The sequence below is a fragment of the Marmota monax genome, unplaced genomic scaffold, assembly GCF_021218885.2.
Source record: "Marmota monax isolate L192 unplaced genomic scaffold, Marmota_monax_Labrador192_F-V1.1 WCK01_AAM20220418_F8-fsc00083, whole genome shotgun sequence".
NCBI lineage: Eukaryota > Metazoa > Chordata > Mammalia > Rodentia > Sciuridae > Marmota > Marmota monax.
In genome coordinates, this window is record NW_026692848.1 from 3,404,916 (window position 1) to 3,427,633 (window position 22,718).

Here is a 22,718-nt window from a genome sequence, read left to right on the forward strand (position 1 = left end):
CGGAGCCCGCGGAGGCTGCTTCTTGGACCCTGCTCCTATCAGAGCATACACCAAACACTAAGCGGCCGAATTCCGGCTCCCGGAACTGAGCCCGCGGGGGCTGCTTCTTGGAGCCTACACTTATAGGAGCTTACACCGAGCACGGAGCGGCCGAGTTCCGGCTCCCGGAACTTCCCTGGACCGGGGCTAGGAGCCCGCGGAAACTGTGTCTCGGTCCGGGTCCTGCTGAGGACAGGTCAGGACTCACCCATTGCTTGGGTTGCCTGGCAAGGGGAACGAAATGCTGCCATTCGCATAGGATACCAACATGGCAGAGATCTGATGTCAGCAGAAAGCGGTGGAGGAGAGATCTTCATCAATACTAGCGGTGACATAAGCAGTTGGTCTCCTGGTAAGGGGGGTGAGGCTCAGTCACCCGAGTCTCCTCAATTTGTCCTCGAGCCAGAGGGAAGGAGCCGGGCCGCCGCCAGCCCCCGGAGCAGGCCCAGCGGCTCGCCAGCGTGGTGACCGCGTGACCCCAATTGGAGAGGGGGCGGAGCGGAGCCGCCACCCACACCCGCCAGGTGGGCAGACCCACGACCCAGTAGTACATGGGCGTGGTAGGAGGGGCAGGGCAGAGCCGCCCTTCGCGCTTGCAAGGTAAACAGACCTGTGACAGCCTGGCGGGTCAGGCCCAGTGGCCTGCCAGTGTGGTACACACGTCACCCCAACTCGAGTAGGGGCAGAGCAGATCCTTATCCCACGCCCGGATCAGGCCCTGCCGGTGTGGTGGTCACGTGACCCCAATTGGAGTGGGGGTGGAGCGGAACCGCCACCCGTGCCCGCAGGGTGAGCAGACCAGTGATCAACCTGCAGATCAGGCCCAGGGGTCCGCAGGCGTGGTAGGAGGGGCAGGGCAGATCCGCCGCCCGCGCCTTCAAGGTAGGCAGACCTACAACAGACCGGCGGATCAGGCCCAGGAGCCTGCCGGCGGGGTACAAACACCACCCTAATTGGAGTAGTGACAGAGCAGAGTCGCCTCCCTTGCCAGGAACAGACCCAGCATCCTGCAGGCGGGGTAGTCACGACACCCCAATTGGAGTAGGGGCAAAGCAGAGCCTCCACTCGTGCCCGAAAGGTGGGCAGATCTGCGACCGACCAGCAGGACAGGCCCAGTGGCCTGCTGGTACGACAGACACGTCACCCCAATTGGAGTAGGGGCAGAACAGAGCCGCCACCAGCTCCCAGAACAGGCCCAGTGACCTGCCGGCGTGGTAGCCACGACACCCCAATTGGAATAAGGAGAGAGCAGAGCCGCCGCCCGCACCTGCAGGAAAGATACGCAAGCAGTATGAAAAGACAAGGAAAGAAAGGACCACAAGCAATGCAGGTCAACGCAACTTTAGAAGAGGTAACAGCTGCAGCAGATGGAATGTCAGATAAAGAATTCAGGATATACATGCTTCAGATGATCTGGAGTATCAAGGAAGACATTAAACAGCAAAATCAGACAATGAAAGATCACTTCGACAACGAATTACGCAAACAAATCCAGGAAGCAAAGGATCAACTATACAGGGAGATAGAGGTTATAAAAAACAAGCAATCAGAAATCCTAGAAATGCAGGAAGCAATAAACCAACTTAAAAACTCAATGGAGAATACTACCAACAGAGTAGAACACTTAGAAGATAGAACATCAGACAATGAAGACAAAGTATTTCAACTGGAAAAGAACATAGACAGCTCAGCAAGACTGTTAAGAAACCATGAGCAGAACATCCAAGAAATATGGGATAACATTAAGAGACCAAACTTAAGAGTCATTGGGATACAGGAAGGTACAGAGCTCCAAACCAAAGGAATGAGCTGTCTATTCAATGAAATAATACAAGAAAACTTCCCAGACTTGAAGAATGAGACAGAATCCCAAATCCTAGAAGCCTACAGGACGCCGAATGTGCAAAATCATAAGAGATCCACACCTAGACACATTATAATGAAGATGCCCAACATACAGAATAAGGAGAGAATTTTAAAAGCTACAAGAGAAAGGAAGCTAATTACATTTAGGGGCAAGCCAATCAGGATAACAGCTGATCTTTCAACACAGACTCTGAAAGCTAGAAGATCCTGGAATAACATATTTCAAACACTGAAAGATAATGGGTTCCAACCAAGAATTGTGTATCCAGCGAAATTAAGCTTCAGGATGGAGAATGAAATTAAAACCTTCCACGATAAACAAAAGTTTAAAGAATTCGCAGCTAGAAAACCATCTCTTCAAAACATCCTAGCCAAAGTATTACAGGAAGAGGAAATGGAAAATAACAATGAAAACCAACAGTGGGAGGTAGGACAGTAAAGGGGGGGGGAAACAATCAAAGAGGAAAACAAACAATGTTTAGTAACAGAAATAAACAAATATGGCTGGAAGAACAACCCATATCTCAATAATAACCCTAAATGTTAATGGCTTAAACTCACCAATTAAGAGACACAGGCTAGTAGAATGGATCACAAAACAAGACCCAACAATATGCTGCCTACAGGAGACGCATTTGATAGGAAAAGACATACATAGGCTGAAGGTGAAAGGTTGGGAAAAATCATATCACTCATATGGACTTCGGAAACAAGCAGGCGTGTCCATACTCATATCAAATAAAATAGATTTCAAGCCAAAGTTAATCAAAAGAGATAAAGAGGGACACTACATACTGCTTAAGGGAACCATACACCAACAAGACATAACAATCATAAATATTTATGCCCCAAACAATGGTGCAGCTATGTTCGTCAAACAAACTCTTCTCAAGTTCAAGAGTCTAATAGACCACCACACCATAATCATGGGAGACTTCAACACACCTCTCTCGCCACTGGACAGATCTTCCAAACAAAAGTTGAATAAGGAAACTATAGAACTCAATAACACTATTAATAACCTAGACCTAATTGACATATATAGAGTATACCACCCAACATCAAGCAGTTACACTTTTTTCTCAGCAGCACATGGATCCTTCTCAAAAATAGATCATATATTATGTCACAGGGCAACTCTTAGACAATATAAAGGAGTAGAGATATTACCATGCATCTTATCTGATCATAATGGAATGAAACTGAAAATCAACGATAAAAGAAGGAAGGAAAAAGCATACATCACTTGGAGAATGAACAATAGGTTACTGAATGATCAATGGGTTATAGAAGACATCAAGGAGGAAATTAAAAAATTCTTAGAGATAAATGAAAACACAGACACAACATATCGGAATCTATGGGACACATTGAAAGCAGTTCTAAGAGGAAAATTCATTGCTTGGAGTTCATTCCTTAAAAAAAGAAAAAACCAACAAATAAATGATCTCATACTTCATCTCAAAATCCTTGAAAAAGAAGAGCAAAACAACAGCAAAAGAAGTAGAAGGCAAGAAATAATTAAAATCAGAGCTGAAATTAATGAAATCGAAACAAAAGAAACAATTGAAAAAATTGACAAAACTAAAAGTTGGTTCTTTGAAAAAATAAACAAAATCGACAGACCCTTAGCGATGCTAGTGAAGAGAAGAAGAGAGAGAACTCAAATTACTAGCATACGGGATGAAAAAGGCAATATCACAACAGACACTTCAGAAATACAGAAGATAATCAAAAACTATTTTGAATCCTTATACTCCAATAAATTAGAAGATAGTGAAGGCATAGATAAATTTCTTAAGTCATATGATCTGCCCAGATTGAGTCAGGAGGATATAGAAAACCTAAACAGACCAATATCAATTGAGGAGATAGAAGAAACCATCAAAAGACTACCAACTAAGGAAAGCCCAGGTCCCGATGGGTATACAGCAGAATTTTACAAAACCTTTAAAGAAGAACTAATACCAATACTTTTCAAGCTACTTCAGGAAATAGAAAAGGAGGGAGAACTTCCAAATTCATTCTATGAGGCCAACATCACCCTGATACCTAAACCAGACAAAGACACTTCAAAGAAAGAAAACTACAGACCAATATCTCTAATGAACCTAGATGCAAAAATCCTCAATAAAATTCTGGCGAATCGGATACAAAAACATATCAAAAAAATTGTACACCATGATCAAGTAGGATTCATCCCTGGGATGCAAGGCTGGTTCAATATACGGAAATCAATAAATGTTATTCACCACATCAATAGACTTAAAAATAAGAACCATATGATCATCTCGATAGATGCGGAAAAAGCATTTGACAAAGTACAGCATCCCTTTATGTTCAAAACTCTAGAAAAACTAGGGATAACAGGAACATACCTCAATATTGTAAAAGCAATCTATGCTAAGCCTCAGGCTAGCATTATTCTGAATGGAGAAAAACTGAAGGCATTCCCTCTAAAATCTGGAACAAGACAGGGATGCCCTCTCTCTCCACTTCTCTTCAACATAGTTCTCGAAACACTGGCCAGAGCAATTAGACAGACGAAAGAAATTAAAGGCATAAAAATAGGAAAAGAAGAAATTAAATTATCACTATTTGCAGATGATATGATTCTATATCTAGCAGACCCAAAAGGCTCTACAAAGAAACTGTTAGAGCTAATAAATGAATTCAGCAAAGTGGCAGGATTTAAAATCAACACGCATAAATCAAAGGCATTCCTGTATATCAGCGACAAATCCTCTGAAATGGAAATGAGGACAACCACTCCATTCAAAATATCTTCAAAAAAAATAAAATACTTGGGAATCAACCTAACAAAAGAGGTGAAAGACTTATACAATGAAAACTACAGAACCCTAAAGAGAGAAATAGAAGAAGATCTTAGAAGATGGAAAAATATACCCTGTTCATGGATAGGCAGAACTAACATCATCAAAATGGCGATATTACCAAAAGTTCTCTATAGGTTTAATGCAATGCCAATCAAAATCCCAATGGCATTTCTTGTAGAAATAGAGAAAGCAATCATGAAATTCATATGGAAAAATAAAAGACCCAGAATAGCAAAAACAATGCTAAGCAAGAAGTGTGAATCAGGCGGTATAGCGATACCAGACTTCAAACTATACTACAGAGCAATAGTAACAAAAACAGCATGGTACTGGTACCAAAACAGGCGTGTGGACCAATGGTACAGAATAGAGGACACAGAAACCAATCCACAAAACTACAACTATCTTATATTTGATAAAGGGGCTAAAAGCATGCAATGGAGGAAGGATAGCATCTTCAACAAATGGTGCTGGGAAAACTGGAAATCCATATGCAACAAAATGAAACTGAATCCCTTTCTCTCGCCATGCACAAAAGTGAATTCCAAATGGATCAAGGAACTTGATATCAAATCAGAGACGCGCCGTCTGATAGAAGAAAAAGTTGGCTACGATCTACATACTGTGGGGTCGGGCTCCAAATTCCTCAATAGGACACCCATAGCACAAAAGTTAATAACTAGAATCAACAAATGGGACTTACTCAAACTAAGAAGTTTTTTCTCAGCAAAAGAAACAATAAGAGAGGTAAATAGGGAGCCTACATCCTGGGAACAAATCTTTACTCCTCACACTTCAGATAGAGCCCTAATATCCAGAGTATACAAAGAACTCAAAAAATTAGACAATAAGAGAACAAACAACCCAATCAACAAATGGGCCAAGGACCTGAACAGACACTTCACAGAGGAGGACATACAGTCAATCAACAAGTACATGAAAAAATGCTCAACATCTCTAGCTGTCAGAGAAATGCAAATCAAAACCACCCTAAGATACCATCTCACTCCAGTAAGATTGGCAGCCATTAGGAAGTCAAACAACAAGTGCTGGCGAGGATGTGGGGAAAAGGGTACACTTGTACATTGCTGGTGGGACTGCAGATTGGTGCAGCCAATTTGGAAAGCAGTATGGAGATTTCTTGGAAAGCTGGGAATGGAGCCACCATTTGACCCAGCTATTCCCCTTCTTGGTCTATTCCCTAAAGACCTAAAAAGAGCATGCTACAGGGACACTGCTACATCGATGTTCATAGCAGCACAGTTCACAATAGCAAGACTGTGGAACCAACCTAGATGCCCTTCAATAGACGAATGGATAAAAAAAATGTGGCATTTATACACAATGGAGTATTACTCTGCATTAAAAAATGACAAAATCATAGAATTTACAGGGAAATGGATGGCATTAGAGCAGATTATGCTAAGTGAAGCTAGCCAATCCCTAAAAAACAAATGCCAAATGTCTTCTTTGATATAAGGAAAGTAACTAAGAACAGAGTAGGGACGAAGAACAGGAGAAGAAGATTAACATTTAACAGGGATGAAAGGTGGGAGGGAAAGGGAGAGAGAAGGTAAATTGCACGGTAATGGAAGGAGACCCTCAGGGTTATACAGTGGAGGGGGTAGAGAGAGAGGAGGGGAGGGGAGGGGAGAGGTGGGGAGGGGGGAGGGTGGATGATGGGAAAGGCAGCGGAGCACAACAGACACTAGTATGGCAATTTGTAAATCAATGGATGTGTAACTGATGTGAATCTGCAATCTGTGTATGGGGTGAAGGTGGGAGTTCATAACCCGCTAGAATCAAAGTGTGGAATATGATATGTCAAGAAATTTGTAATGTTTTGAACAACCCACAATAAAAAAAAAAAAAAAAAAAAAAAAAAAAAAAAAAGTTGATTGCTACTTATTTGTGACAACATGCAGTGCACATGCTAATAGATACCTTTTGAAGTCCATGAGTTCCAGTGTGATATAAACCTTAAGTTCTGAAATTACCTTAAGAGAAAAAAACTTCAACCTAAATATTCTACATTTTCTAGTCCTAATAACTACCAGAAATATACAAAAACTAGATATATTGAAGTCCCTGGGGTTTTGTGATAGTGAGTGATGGATGTCTCTACAGTTAAAATAGTTCTTTAAGTGGAAGCTTCGCTGGGGCATGTGGAGAGTCCAAACCGCATCCCCACAGCAGCCTTGTCAGACTCTCCTTTTGTTCCCAAAGTTGTCATTGGTGTGCCAAGTGTCATCACTGACTGCTGTTTCAAACAGCTGCAGGTGTCTGGGCCTGAGCTTTGTGCTCACTGTGGTGTTCATTTGTGTTTCTCTGCAGTTGGAAGGGCACAATATCTTCTCCACCCTGAGCTCCAGTGAGTACGAGCAGGTGCTGGAGATCATCCGCAAAGCCATCATCGCCACTGACCTTGCCCTTTACTTTGGGAACAGGAAACAGTTGGAAGAGATGTACCAGACTGGATCTCTAAATCTCCATAATCAGTCGCATAGGTAAAAATGATTTTACAAAGTTTAGAAGCCCAGGAAGTATTATCTGGAATTAATTGATATTTAAGAAATGTAATTTGGCATAAGTTTTTATTTGACAGAAGAAATGTAAGATGATTTGCTTTTCTGTTTCATGTGTATATTGTTAAATGTTTATTTTGGATATTTCCCTCTTTTTGGCTGGGGCAAAATTTCTGATAATGTACTGGTAGGATAATTAAAATAGAGATGAAAACTAGCCTCTCCAAAGCAGGTGCCTTTAAAGGGAAAGGTTTTGCCTTGAGTTCACCAGAGCTTGGGGTTTGGTCAAAACCTCCTAGACCCCAAAGTACATGAAAATGGATTCACTTTTCAGAATCCAGATCTTATCCACAAAGCTAATGTGATTAATATATAAAACTGGAATTTCATTGTATTAATCTTCAAACATGTTGAAGCACAAGGACAAAAATATTGGCATTTTTTGTGATCAGAATCATTTAGGAAGCCAAGTAGCAATCATAAGTTTGTTGATGAACATGGAATCAGAACAAGTAAAATTAGATTCATTGTATCTTCTAATGGCATTGGGCTAAAATAGTCTGATGCTTTTTTGTCTGAGGACTAGCATCTTGCCTAGGGGATTCAGAACCATGTCAGATATGTTCCTCACGAATTGGCCACTGATCTGTTGCTTATCTGCCTCGCCCTGGGCAGTTCATTGGTGGTTGCCACCAGCTTTTACTGCTGTTACTTCCCTGTGGTGTTTCCAGGTCTGAGCAGTGCATCTCCAGTGATGCCAACTCTGTTGTTAAGTTTATGAACATTGTTTATTGGCTTGGTGCCAGTCTGCTCTCTTAGTTCTTTCTGTGATCCATTCTTTCCAGAGCACAGTTTCTTTTTTTCAAATTCTTGGAAGAAATTTATTCATGCACCCCAAATGCCGCACATTAGTTTTTATAAATGGACATAAATATCTAATAAAGTTTACCACTTCAAGAATAAATATCATTTTATAGATGTCTTTGATTAAGCAACAGTATTTGTGATTCACTTTACCTTCAAACAGACATGTCCAAATTTTTTAGAACTTGAAGCTTATACAACTTGGGGATTTTTTAAAAGAGAAATTCAAGACATTTTATTTTCACATATAGCATATTTCATATTTTCACATATAACAGGGCCCCTCCCAGGACCATGCAAGGGGTCAGTGCCAGGGAAGGGCCTAGATGGTGTTCTGGCACATCCTCCTCCGCCTTCCCCCTGTGAGATATGTACTGTTACTTCCTCTATCCATCAGGTTATGTGTAGTTCTTGTACTGACATCTGCAGAAACAGGTGATTGTTCACAGTTCTCTCTTTTTTTTTTTTGATGACAGTTATAAGTTTAGGAAAATATAGCCTTCATAAAGTATTGTTATGGCTTCCTGAAACCCAAATGCTTTCTTTTATTCCTTGAACCATATTATTTTTAGCTGAATTTTTATAATAATTATAATTGTCATTATAGAATTGAATTCTTAAGCATGTAATTGTACAATATTATTTGGGGCTTAAGGCATACATATTTGGTGTTAGTAAAATATATCATATGATTTTGTGTAACTAAGTAATTTTGACACAGTAATTTTAAAAGCAATTAATGCTTGTTTGTTTTAATAATTTAGAATGTAGAGGTGTTCATGGGAAAAGAAATAATTGAGCTATTTCACTTTCCAATACCAGTTATTTTCTGTAATACCATCCGTGCACCTTTCTGTGTTTTCAAAGGTGTGTGTTTATACAGTATATACAGTGCATACATGCCCATGTGCTTTTTATCTTTCCATTTTTTTAAAACAAAAAATGTAATTATACTGTATTCATCCCTTTTAAAATTGTGTAACAATACGTATGGAGTACTATATCAAATATTTTTCCATATTGATGGCCAGTGTTTCTAGAATTTTGCATTATACATTAATGCTGCAGAAACTCTGGCTTGATTCTTTAAAAAGTACTGATTCTTTAAAAAGTATGCAACATATATTGCTAGAAATTTATGGGCAAATTACGTTTCTTTTCATATTTAGTTTTCTAAAAAAAATCACAACCCTTCAAACATAAGGGTGAAAACATTTCTCAATAAACATGCCATTCTAATTGCTTCCTGTGATGAACATATTGTCATGTTAGTTTGTGATTTATTACTCAGACTTCTGTGTATCTGTTCATAATGTTTAGTTATTTTTTGATGAGTTGTTCACTTTCAATAGATATTTTTACATTCTTCATTTTTTTTGCTGAGGATATTAATATTTTCTGTGATATAATGCAAATATTTTCTTCAGGTGATTTTCAAAAATTTTATTTAGATTTTCTTTCTTCTTTTTTTGTTGTGGTGTTGGGGATCAGACCCAAGAGCCTTGTGCATGCTGGGCAAGTGCTCTACCACTGAGTTGTATTAGTTTCATGAAGCCAAATATGTCATCATTTGTTTTGATTAAATCTCACATCAATATAAAAAGTATATAAACTTTGTGTATTTTTCTAGTTTAAAATTTTATATTTACATTTTACTTCTTCAAGAGTTGTATTTTTATGAAAATAATTTATCCTTGATAGTTGAAATATCAGTATCACTTAATGAATAATTAATTGTTTCATTGAATTGAATATATTAAGTTTTTTACAAATATGGATCGTTTTTTGACTCCTTAGCTATTTATTGCTAATTAGCTGATCCTTAAATACAATTGCTCTGTTTTGATAACTGTTACTATGTCAAAATTTATATTATATACCCAGTAAAAGAATCCTAACCCTTGCATTTATTTTGGAAAACAGAATTAATGGACATTGTTACTTAGGAAATTTACTTAATGAGTGTTTTTTACAGTAATTTTCAAATGTATTATACACCAGTTTTCAAAGATATTTTCACTGGATGTAGAATTCTAAGTCTTCAGATTTCCTTTTCTTCAGCATTTATAAAATGTTCAATGTTCTTCTGTCTTCATCTTTTTGGTTTTTCCTGATGAGAATCAGAGGTCATTCTTATTGTTATTCTCCTATGTACAGTGTGCCATTTTACTCTGGATGCTTTTTGTTTTTAGATGGAAGTGTTTAGTTCTCAGATTTTTCTTTGGCCTATCATTGTATCCAAATACGCATTTTCTTAAAGATTCTTAAACATACCTGTGAGTTATTTAGAAATCCTTGCCTACTTTCCATAATCTGAGTTCTTTGTAAGTTCATCTTTATATCTCATTTCCCTCTGGACCATTTCCTGTCTCTTTGCATGTGTAGTCACTTATTTGTGTACTACACTGTGGATGATATGTTCAGTTATCTTACTAGATTCTGTTATCTTTCTCTGAAGATAATTAACTTCTATCCTAGTAGTCAATTAACTATCCTTAAATCACTCTGCATTTATTAATGAGTTACTTTAAGCTTTATTTGAGTGGTTCTCTTCCTGATGTAGCTACGTCTTCCTGTCAAGGATTGGAGAGGTCAGGGGTTTCAGGGGAATGTGAATGCCGATTTGGAGGCTTCTGCCTTTGTGGCTCCTTCTCCTTTCTTGAATTCTCTCAACTTTTGTGTGCTCTGGTGGCCCCAACTCTGCTGTGTGCTATTTACCCCATGTTCTTAGGACAAGACTGTGTAAGTCTGGCCCCTCACACAGTTATGTCATTGGTTGAAGCTGACCTCTGCCCTCCGTTAGGTATGTCATAGTGCTTTCACGTAGTCATCTTCTTTTAGAATTGTTCACAGGCTATCATTGTTTTTTTTGTTATTAACCAGAATTCTGAATCTTTGTTTTGTGCCTAGCCATTTATTATGTTTTCTTAATCAGTTGAAGATTTATTTTACTCTATTGGTCTAAGGTACAAATATAAATACAATTAATTTTTTACATATTTTGCTTTCTCGTCATACTGGTTAGCTGGTAAAAAATATTGGATGGTGGTGAAGAAAGCCATATCTAAAATGTACATGATTTTAGTAGCAATTATTTTAGAATTTTAAATTTAGTAAAATATTTGATCTATCTTAGTAAAGTACCACATCTAATATGTGCAAAATTTTAATAGCAATTATTTTATTATTTTAATTTTGATAATAACATTTGATATATTTTAATAAATCATTTTTATTTTTTCTGTTCTTGGTTTAAACTATTTTTTATTAAAAACTTGTAGCTATAGAGATTTTCACTAGTTTCTAGTGTTTAGTATTACTGATTCCATATTTTATTGATAGGTGTTTATATTTTATAATTTTGTGCTACTGCTAAATTCCTTGAACTCTATACTTTTCCATGGAATTCATCTTTTAATACACCAAGGTAATACATTTTCTATCTTTTCTAATAAATTTGTACCTAATTCATAATTTAAATATGTTTGTTGTATTTTACACTAATTCAATTTATTCCTAGTTATTGAATTTGCTCTGATCTGGAGGAGTAAAAATAACTAAGGTTAACAATTTTGAGAAAGTTCAGTAGTGTGAATTTGCAAAACTACTATAGTCTGCCACCTTTCCCAGCGGAGGACATTAACAGACATTCAGATGTCTTAAGGTCAAGGGGATTTCTGTTTTTGTTTTGTTTTGATTTTTGTTTTGTTTTGTTGTCACTTTATCCCACTTTTGGGGCAGTTTATTTTTATAGAAAGTCATCTTGCTCTTTCCAAATTCTTACTAAAGTATTTGCAAAAAGTGTTCTCATTTAAATTTAATCCTACTATATTCATAGTTACTTTAATTTTCAGTGCTTCCTTCCTTTGTTTCTGTAATCATACTTGCCTGGGATATTTTTATTTTAATTATTCTGTTTTTAAACTAGTTTTTATAAAATTCATCATTTCTTGCTTGTTTGCCCCTCCATTAATTTTGACCTTCATCTTTATGTCTTTTTTATACTCAGTTGTCCTTTTCGTGTGTTTTTTAAATTGGATAATAACAAAATGATCAGGTGTTGTCATTGGTGAACTAATTGCATCATACTTGCAGGTGTTTGGTGAAGTACTTTCCTTTGCTTTAGTTTTTAGGTAATTTTTATTTCCTGCTTCTGTATCCTCATTGATGTAGAAGTTATTTAAAGTTCCCTGATTTTCAAATGCTTTGGTGTTTGCATGTTTTTTGTTTCATTTTGATTCTGGAGACTCCTTTGGATTGCTGCTAAAAGATTGTGTGCATGACTAGTATTTTTTTTTTTCTGGCTAATAACATAAAAGACGATTTTTAAAGCAGTGTTATTATTGAGATGTAATTAACATACATAATACACCCATTTTAAGTTTTGGCAAATTTAACAAAACAGAGAATTTCTGTCACCCATTTTGCCACTTTCTAATCACAATTCCCACACCAGGCCCCAGGAACCAATATGTTTTGAACTTACAGATTATATTTGTGTCTTAGAGCTTTCAGGCAGCTTAGACTGCTTGCTTAAAACACACCTTTCCTGCTCATAGTTCTGGAGGCTTTGCAGTCCAAGATCAAGGCAATAGCCAGGGAGAACCACTCCCTGATTCCAGACAGGGGTGTTGAAGCTGCAGCTTCTTGTGGCTCAGGGAAGAGCTCTTTGGAACTTATTTTACCAGGACACTAATCCCATGTAAGAGGACTTTACCCTCAGGACCTATTCATCTCCTAAAGGCCTCACTTTCAGGGATCTTCTATGGGACTCTGAGAAGGGGACACCAACATTCTGTCTAGCAAGGTAGCTTTCTAGAGTTACAAGTGCATGGAATCACAGAGTGTGCTCCTGTGTGTCTCCCATCCCTTCTCTCCCTTCACACTGTTTGGCTATCTCAGATCTCTAGCATTTCCACATGAATGTTGAGATCAGCTCGTCAGTTTTCACAGAGAAGCCAGCTAGGATTCTGATGGGAATTGTTTTAAATCTGTAGGTCAATTCAAGAAGTATCACCCTCTTAACAGTACCAAGTCTACAAATATGGGATGTTTTCCCATTTATTGAGATGGCTTTTAATACCTTCCACAGTGTTTTCTAGTTTGCAAGCTAAGTTTTGTATTCTTTGGTTAAATTTATTACTTCAAATTTTATTGTTTATGATGCTATTTTAAGTGGAATTATTTTTAAATTTCATTTAAAATGGTTAATTACAAGTGTATAAAATATATACTTGTCATTCTGTTTGTAAGGCTGTCCTAGTATCCTCTGGCCTTGATGAACTCATTTGTTATCTCTAATGATATTTTTTTGGTGGATTGCTCAGGCTTTTCTACATATTATATCATGTCAACTTTATCTAGACATGGTTTTACAACATTTTTTCAAATTTGTTTACCTTTTCTCTCTTTTTATTTCATAATCAGCCTTTGCCAAATAAAGTGACAAGAGCAGACCTCTTTTTCTTGTTCCTCTTCTTAGGGGGAAAGGATCCAGTCTTTGGTCATTAAATATGGTATAAAATGCAGATTGTTCTCAGATGGATCCTACATGCTGAGAAAGTTTCCATTATAATTGGTTGATTAATGTTTTTCAATATGAAATGTATATTGGAATTTTTTAATGCTTTTGCTGCATCTGCTGAGATTATCAAGCATTTTTTGGCTATTTACTCTGTTAACATAGTGCATTACTTTCAGTGATTTTCAGATGTTAAGTCAACTTTGCATTCTTGTGATGAAAATCACTTGAACATAATGGATAATTTTTTATATATTGCTGGATTTGTTTTGTTGGTATTTTGTTAGTATTTTGATAGGACTTTTGTGTCTATATTCATAAATTATACTGGTCTTTAGTTCTTTTTCTATAATCTTTGGTTTTGGTATGAGGGCAGAGTATTTTTCTCATACAGTGAGTTGGGAAAATATAGAAATTCTTCTATATTTTTTTAGATATTTATTTTTTTAGTTACAAATAGACACAATATCTCTATTTTTTTATTTTTATGTGGTGCTGAGGATCAAACCCAGTGTCTCACGAATGTGAGGCCAATGCTCTCCCTCTTAGCCATAATCCCAGACCTTCCTCTTCTATTTTTTTGAAAGAGATTTGTAGCATTTCTATTAGTTCATCCTTAGAGGTTTGAAAAACTTCACCAGTGAAGTCATCTGGGCCTAGATGTTTCTTTTTGGATATTTATTTATTGGATAGAAAGAGTTGGAAATTTAAGAATAGTAAAATATGAAGAGAAGCAATACCTGATCAATCAGGTAAAGTCTACATACGTGGTGCATATTTCTCATCAAAACAAGAGGGAGATTTAAATCACTGCCAACACCACATTCTGTGCCCATTAGAAGCAGTCTTCAAAATGAGGCTGACATAAAGATATCTCATGTGAAAATCCAAGAGAATTTGTTCTCTACAGAACTATATGAAATGCTGAGAAAAAAATTCAGAGGAAAATGTGAGAATCACCAAAATTGGTAAATATGTGAGCAACTAGAAGAGATTAATTGTTCTTCCCTTCCAATTTCCATAAATGTCTGATTAAGACAGAAATAATGTCATTTTAAGGTGGTGTTTGTATCATATGTAAGAAATAAATATGAAAACAATAATACAAAGGACAAGGACATAGAGTTATAGTATATAAGTTTCTTATATTTTTGATTGGGAGTGATGTGTTAAGTGAAATAATATTAATTTTAGGTGCTGTGGGTATGCATATTAAAATCCCTAGAGGAATCATGAAAAGCAAAAAAAAAAAAAAAAACTTAAAATACAGAAGGAAGTATTGACTAGTAATATTGATTAATCCACAAGGAGGCAGGGCAAGAGGAAAAAGAACAGAGGCAACAAATAGAAAGATGCTAGGCTTGAACCCAGTAAAATCAACAATTAATTTAAAATTATATGGACTAAATACCTAAATTAGCCAGAAATTGGCTAATAATTAACAAATAAAATATCAAGACTCACTTCTGAGATATACATACCCTCTAAATATAAAGGCAAGTTGAAGTTAAGTGATGGAAAAAGATATATCATGTGAATGGCATTTAAAAAAAATAAAAATTGGTACTGCCATAGTAAAGTTAAACACAGGCAATGCTGCACATTTAAAGAGGGCTAGTTTTTCTCCAGTCCATAATGCTTAAGCACCTCACAACCAAGCTGCAGACACACCCAAACAAAAACTGGCAGAACAAAAAAGCATAAGAGGCAAACCCAAAATCTTGTTCGGGTGTTTTGCATTCCTCTTCAAGTGACTTTCAGAGAACTGTATTAGAGTTCTGCAAAACTATAGGTGGTCTGAATATCATCATCAACATGAATTAACTTTTCTTTATAGAACATTGCAATTGTACAACTCAAATTCTTTCCAACTGCACATGGAAACACAAGATAGACTTTGTGCTAGGGCATAATATAAATCACAATGAATTTTAAAAGATTGAAATCATAGAATATATTTGAAATTAAATTAAAAATCATAATTCATTCTCTATCCCCAACTATTTAGAAGTTAATTAACACACTTCTAAACAACCTGTAGGTCAATGGAAGAATTACAAGAGAAATATGATAATGAAAACCAACTATATCAAAATTTGTAGAATACAACTGAAACAGTGCCAAGTGGGTAAATTTATGCCTTAACTCCCATTAAACCAGTGATTTAAGGTAGCACTTTAAGCATCTAGAAAAAGGAAAATAAATTCAAGTCTAACTTGAAGCCAGTAAATGATTCAGAGTCAAACAGTAAAACTACAGCAGGGAAGTAGTAGAGAAGATTTATAAATGCAAATAGTGGGTTCTTTAAAAATAGTTAAAATGAATAAGCAAGCATTGGCAAGGCTAAATTAAGAAAAGGAAAGAAAATACTAGTCATCCATATTAACAGGAAAGAGAGGATATCACTACAGATGGAAGTCTTTAAAGGGATAATATAGATTATTACAAATAATATCATGCTGATAAATTTGAACTTTAGAGGAGATGGATAAATTGGATAAAATTCCTTGAAAAATACAACTTAACAATGAACCAGAAAGGAACAGAAAACCTGAATAGGCCCTTAAAGAAACTTAATCTTAAAAGAATAAACAAGCAAAAATGCCCGTCAGGGTCATATCTCATGGTAACACTCTGAAATTCTATTTTTTTAAAAAATCTTCTGCACAATCTTTTGAAAAGTGGGAATGGGAACAATTTTCCATCTTATTTTATGAATACTACATATTCCTGATATCAAAATCTAGTAAAGAAATTGCAAAAATACTCATCAAAGGTCAGTATTCCTTCAAGAACCTAACTGCAAAGTTCACTAAAAAATATAACCAATTCAGTCATACAAAAAAGACAATATAACATGATTTTTCAGGATTGAAACATTAACAATAAAGGAAAAAAGAAGAGGTACTATAGGACCATTTCAATAAATGCAGGAAAAGCATTTGACAAAAGTTAAACCTCCATTGACAGGGGATATGGTCTCAAACAAGGAATTCAAGGGAATGTCTTCGATTTGGTGGATTTCATCTCTGAAAACACAGTAGGTACTGTGATGACAGTAAGGAAACACATATGTGATGCAGTTTGATACTCACTCTCTGAGACTGGAACCAGCCTAAGCCTGCCCACTCCGACCATTCCTGTAATACATTCAGTTGGAAATTCTACCTGGTATATTACTTCAAGAAAATGAAATAAGTGTAAAAATGGGAAAGGAAATCTAAATTTATTATTTTTTCCCCAGTGTCAGGGATCAAATCCAGGACTTTGCATATGCTATGCAAGCACTCTTACCTCTAAGCTACATCCCCAGCCCTTGTCTTTATTTTTAAATGGTTAGGATATGTTTTAAAAAAAAAAAAATCCCTTCAGGAATCTTCTAGAAAGTTCACAGATTATGTGGTTAACATTTATTTATATGAGTTCTATTTTTGTACACAACTATCAATTAGAAATTAAAACTGAGAGCACTTGCCTATCATGTGTGAGTCTATGGGTTCAACCCCCCCAATCAGGTCAAAATAAATAAATAAATAGACAAACAAACAAACAAAATCTATTTGCAATATCATTAAAATATGGCCTCCTTAGGAAAAAATTTAACAAATGATGTACAGATCTCTACTAAAAATACAAAAATATTTCAGAGAGAAATTAAAGGATATCTAAGTGTATGGAGAGATATATCATGTTTCAATATTGCTAAGATACCAGTTATCTACAAATGTGTCTTCAAAAATGCAATCCTAATCAAAATCTATTTATTTAGAAATTAACTAACAACAAGTCTTTATAGACAGGCAAAAGGCCAAGAATTGTCAATAATTTGTCAATAATTGTCAAATAATTTTGACAAGCAAATATCAGATTTAGAGGACTTAAGGACTGCTTTCAAAGCTTGCTATAAAATAGCAATATTTAAGAGAGTCTTATTGGTGTTAGGATGGATAAATAACCTGGTGAGACAGATTATAGAAGATTTCAGTGTCTAGCCTACTGATGTCCAACCAAGCTGCCAAGGTCATTCAATGTGGATATTAGTAGTTTTTTTAGGAAGTGATTTTTGAATGACTGAGCTTTTGATTGGATTATAGACTTACATTGAAAAGCAAAATTTATAAAATTTCTAGAACTAAGCACAGAGGAAAAATCTTTATGACCATGAATAGGCAAACAAAAAGATTAGACCTCCAGATAAGCAGTGATTGATTAGACTTTGTTTTATTAAAAGGTTGAGATTTTCAAATGATAGCTTTAAGGAAAAAAAAAAGACAAGCCACAAAATATTATAAAATATTCTCTATTTTATAAAGGTCTTATATAACTCTTACAAGTCAGTAGTAAGACCCCTAAGTAAAGTTACACAAAAGGCTTTTTTCTTAACGTAGAAACCAATAAACATGAAATTTGCTCAGTGTCTTTAATCATCCGGAACAAATCCAAACCACATTGATACCACTGCACACACTCGAATACCCAAAATTGAAATTACCAACTATACCAAGTGTTGGCAAGGATGTTGAGCAACTCACATATGCATTCCTGGTGGAGGTACTGAACTAAACACACTGCTTTGGAAAGCACTGTGGAATTGTCTTGGAAACTAAGTCTTTTCTTACACTGTTGCCTAGCCATTACCCTTAGGTATTTACTGCAGAAAAATAAAGGCCTGAAATCACTCAAAGACTTGGACAGACATGCTTTCAGTAGCACTACTCATAATATATCCCAACTGGGAGATCCCGACCATCCAACAACAGGTGAATGGTTGACAATTTTAGGCATGTAGTGAGGAAAACAGTTCAACAATAAAAATTGTGAACTACTGATTCACATGACAGTATAGATCAGTCACACAGATTTTATGTGTGTGCGCGGGGGTGTGTGTGTATGTGTGTTTGGTGCTAGAGATTGAACACAGGACCTCAGGCATGCTAAGCAAGAGCAGTACCACTGAGTCACAGCCCCAACCTCTACAAATACTATATTGAGAAAAATGGTAAATAACATTTTTTTTATGAAATTCTAGAACAGGCAGAACAAACCAGTAGTATTGGTGACTTGTGGAATTCAAGTCAACAGTCCTTCCTTGGTAGGGTGAGAGACATCGACAGGAAAAATGGGAAGGGTGTCTTGGTGCCCAAAACATTCTTGGTTGTCACTGATGTGGTGGTTACCAACTGTGTACATTTCACACAGCCATCTAATGCATAGACTTCGGGTTTATGCATTTAATTGTCTATAAATTATACCTGAATTAAAGCACAGGAAACAAAAAATATAATCTAAAAATCTAATGTGATAAAGATGAAATATTTCAAGTGTTTTCTCTTTAAGCAAGGTAGAGTATATGAATTATATCAAGTATGTCTTTTTTATTCTAATTAGTTATATATAATAGTAGAATGTATTTCAATTCATAGTACACAAATGGAGCACAACTTTTCATTTCTCTGGTTGTACGCAATGTGGAGTCACACCATATGTGCAGTCATACATGTACCTAGGGTAAATGTTCACCTCATTCCACCATATTTCCTACTCCCACCCCCCCACCACCCCTTCCCTCTCTCCCCCTTGCCTACTTAAAGTTCCTTCATTCTCCCCATGCCCCCCACCCCCATTCATGGGTCAGCATCCACTTATCAGAGAGAACATTTGGCCTTTGGTTTTTTGGGATTGGCTTATTTCACTTAGCGTGATGTTTTCCAACTCCATCCATTTACATGCAAATGCCATAATTTTATTTTCTTTTAATGCTGAGTAATATTCCATTGCATATACGTTCCACAGTTTCTTTATCCGTTCACCTATTTAAGGGCATCTAGGGTAGTTCCACGGTTTAGCTATTGTGTATTGAGCTGCTATAAACATTGATGTGGCTGCATCTCTGTAGTATGCTGACTTTTAAGTCCTTTGGGTATAGACTGAGGAGTGGGATGGCTGGGTCAAATGGTGGTTCCATTCTAAGTTTTCTAAGCTATCTCCTCCGTACTGTTTTCCATATTGGCTACATCATTTTGCAGTCCCACCATCAATGTGTGAGTGTGCCTTTTCACCCACATCCTTGCCAACACTTATTATTGCTTGTATTCTTCATAATGAAAGCTTTCAGAGATTAAAATGGTATGGTCATTAATTCTCCAAATGAGAGCAGATCTCCCTGGGAGGTGAGTAGGAATTGATGAGCTTATAGAAGTAGTCACAGAATTTGGCATTATAATGGGTAAGCTTTTAATCCACTTTAGTACTATTAATAGGTACAAAATTCACACTGGTGACATGGCTTTTGGGACCTCCATTGATTTGTTTGTTTGTTATTTTGGTACCATGGAAGGAACTCAGGGATGCTTACACACTGAGCCACATCTCCAGCTCTTTTTATATTTTATTTAGGTACAGGGTCTCATTAAGTTGCTTAGGGCCTCACTAAGTTGTTGAGGCTGGCTTTGCACTTGTGATCCTCCTGCCTCAGCTTCCCAAGTTGCTGGGATTATAGATGTGTGCCTCCATGCCCAGCCCACAGATTCTTTTTCTTCTTTTTTTCTTTTCTTTTTTTTTTTTTTAGTACTGGGAATTGAACTCAGGGACACTCAACCACTGAGCCACATCCCCAGCCCTGTTTTTATTTAGGGACAGGGTCTGACTAATTTGCTTAGTGCCTCACCATTGCTGAGGCTGGCTTTGAACTTGCAATCCTCCCGTCTCAGCTTCCCGAGCTGTTGGGCCGTAGAGTTCTTTATGGGATGAAATCTTGTGTATAAGGAATTGCACGGCAGGACCCATCATGAGAGACCCACGGCTGTCGGTTACAGGAGGGCTTCTCACAGGCTCAGGACTGTTGGAAGCTCTCCTTTTCTCCTCTTTGCCATTTCCTGGAGCTTCTTGTCACAGTTAAGAAGACATCAGTTCCTGTAACTAGCTTTTTCACTCCACCACCTGTCCTTTGCAAAGGGAGGGTTTGCTCCCACTTCCATGGGAGGCATCATCTGTGTCTCAGGTCACTTCTCCATAGGATCAACATCTGCAGCCAGGTGTTCACCACACAGAGGGAGGAGCAACTTCGTGGGGACTGCAGAGAGCTGACAGGTGCCATCTCCAACCTATCCTGACTTTTGTACCCTAGCCTTGATTTCTTGCTTGGGAAATCTTGTTAAAAAGAAACACAATTGAACCAAGTCCCTCACCTGCTGTCATTGTCCTTATGGGGAATGTGGCTGCCCAGGGGACAGTTGCCTCCAGGCTCCTGTTTTTATTCATAGTAGCTCAAGTTCTCTGCCATTCAGGTGGAATCAGACAGCTGTCTTTGGCGACTAGCTTATTTCATTTCATATGATGTCCTCAGGGTTCATCCATGTAGCATGTGTGTGTCACAATGTCCTTCTATGCCAAGGCAGAATGATCTTGTATGTAGAGGCCAGGATTGCTTATTCATTCACTCCCAGTGGATCCTTGGGTTGCTTCTGCTTTTCTGTTTGAATCATGTTGCTGGGAACACGGGTGTACACATGGGTCTTCCAGACCCTGCTTTCCATTCCTTCAGGGAGATGCACAGAAGTGGAGTCACTGGGCAGTATGGTAGTTCAGACCATTTACCAACGCCGCTGTGCCCACCTGCTTTCCCACAGAGTGTGCTCAGAGGTTCCAGTTTCTCCATATCCTTGTTGACAGTTACAGTTTTGGTTTTATTATGTTATATATGTCATATATTTTGTATATGGTATGTAAAGTGTCCAGCTTCATTCTTGTGCATGCGGACATCCATTTCCCAGCAGCATTTGCTGAAAGGTCTGCTTTCCCTATTGGACTTTCTTGAGAATCTTGACCTTCTAGGTGAGGGTGTGCTTCTGGGCTCTCATGGAATACTGCTTTCTGTCTCTCTTGATGTCTTGCCATGCTGCTTGATCACTGTGGTTTGTGTTAAGTTTTGATTTCAGAAAGTGTGAGCTCCCCAGCTTTACTCTTCTTCAAGATTGTTTTGGCTGTTCAAGTTGCTTGAGGTGCCATGTAAATTTTAAGGTAGGTTTTTCTTTCTGTGAAAACAAAATTTGATAGTACTTTACATGCACTGGCGAGTCTGGAGGTAGGCTCCTTGATGCTGGTCAACAGCTGCAGTATCCCCTCAGCCCTTCTGCTGCTCAAAGCACAGTATTCTCTTTCTCCACAAGTGTGCTGTAAAGCATGGAAGGCAATCATTTTCTATTGGAAAATGTAATGCATTTTTACTAAAGACACATGGCTTTGTACATGTGTAGCTGTTTTATCGGCTTGGAAATTATTTGGTCTGTGAAAGATAGATCAAAGCTTGTATTTATTTTTCAGGTCACAGTGCAAACCTCTGCAGGCAGCAGTTCCCAGCTTCAGTTCAGCTGTCCTGTGATGCTGACATGAAGCCGGCTCTTTTGGTGGTGGTGGTTGTTTGCTTCATCATCCTTGGTTTTGTCAACATGAAAAGCTGAAAACGATTCTCCCAAATTAGTTGATTGAAAGGCAGCATGCAGTGGGACCATGCATGCTCTAGGAACTGTGTGCACATTCAAGGAAACTGAAACAACAGGGACTCCTTATAGTCCAAGGGAGAAGGACCCCTTGAGTGGTCCGCATATACTAATCCTCAGCCACATGGTTAAAATCACGCGTGCAGAAGGACCACTCTGAGGCTGCAGACAGGTGCTGGGCAGATGTCCTTGCAGAAGTGTTTTCTGTGTGCAGTTATAGTAGCCTTTGTGTAAAGTCCCGGTTCTGACAGTCTTTGGTGCATAGTTTTTATTATCAGGAATACATGATTGAGGTCCCTTCCTTTATAATCTCCCAGCTGTATTTATTATTGGTTTTGGAGGACAATTAGGGCTTGACAAAAGTGACTCCATTTTGATTCAGACAACTTTCCCAGCAAATCTGCATGGGTCTCTTGTTTGTGAGTCCATTGGACTTTGCCCAAGTCTTTCTTTCATTTGATGGCTTGCTCATACTTTGTGCCTATCATTCTGGAGTTAAACACCAGCAGTCCCACCAGTAATGTGTGAGTGTACCTTTTCCCCCACATCCTCGCCAACACTTATTATT

At 37.5% G+C, this 22,718-nt stretch overlaps 1 protein-coding gene across 10 annotated transcripts in view; it reads left to right on the forward strand.

Annotated features, from left to right (window-relative positions):
* The window catches only part of Pde10a (phosphodiesterase 10A), a 534,453-nt gene that overhangs the window by 492,526 nt on the left and 19,209 nt on the right, over positions 1-22,718 (forward strand). For all 10 annotated transcript variants that reach the window (XM_058580935.1, XM_046449363.2, XM_058580942.1 and 7 more), the window contains one exon: positions 7,077-7,249. In XM_058580935.1, the coding sequence (XP_058436918.1) occupies positions 7,077-7,249 (173 nt within the window). The remainder of the gene's footprint in view (positions 1-7,076; positions 7,250-22,718) is intronic.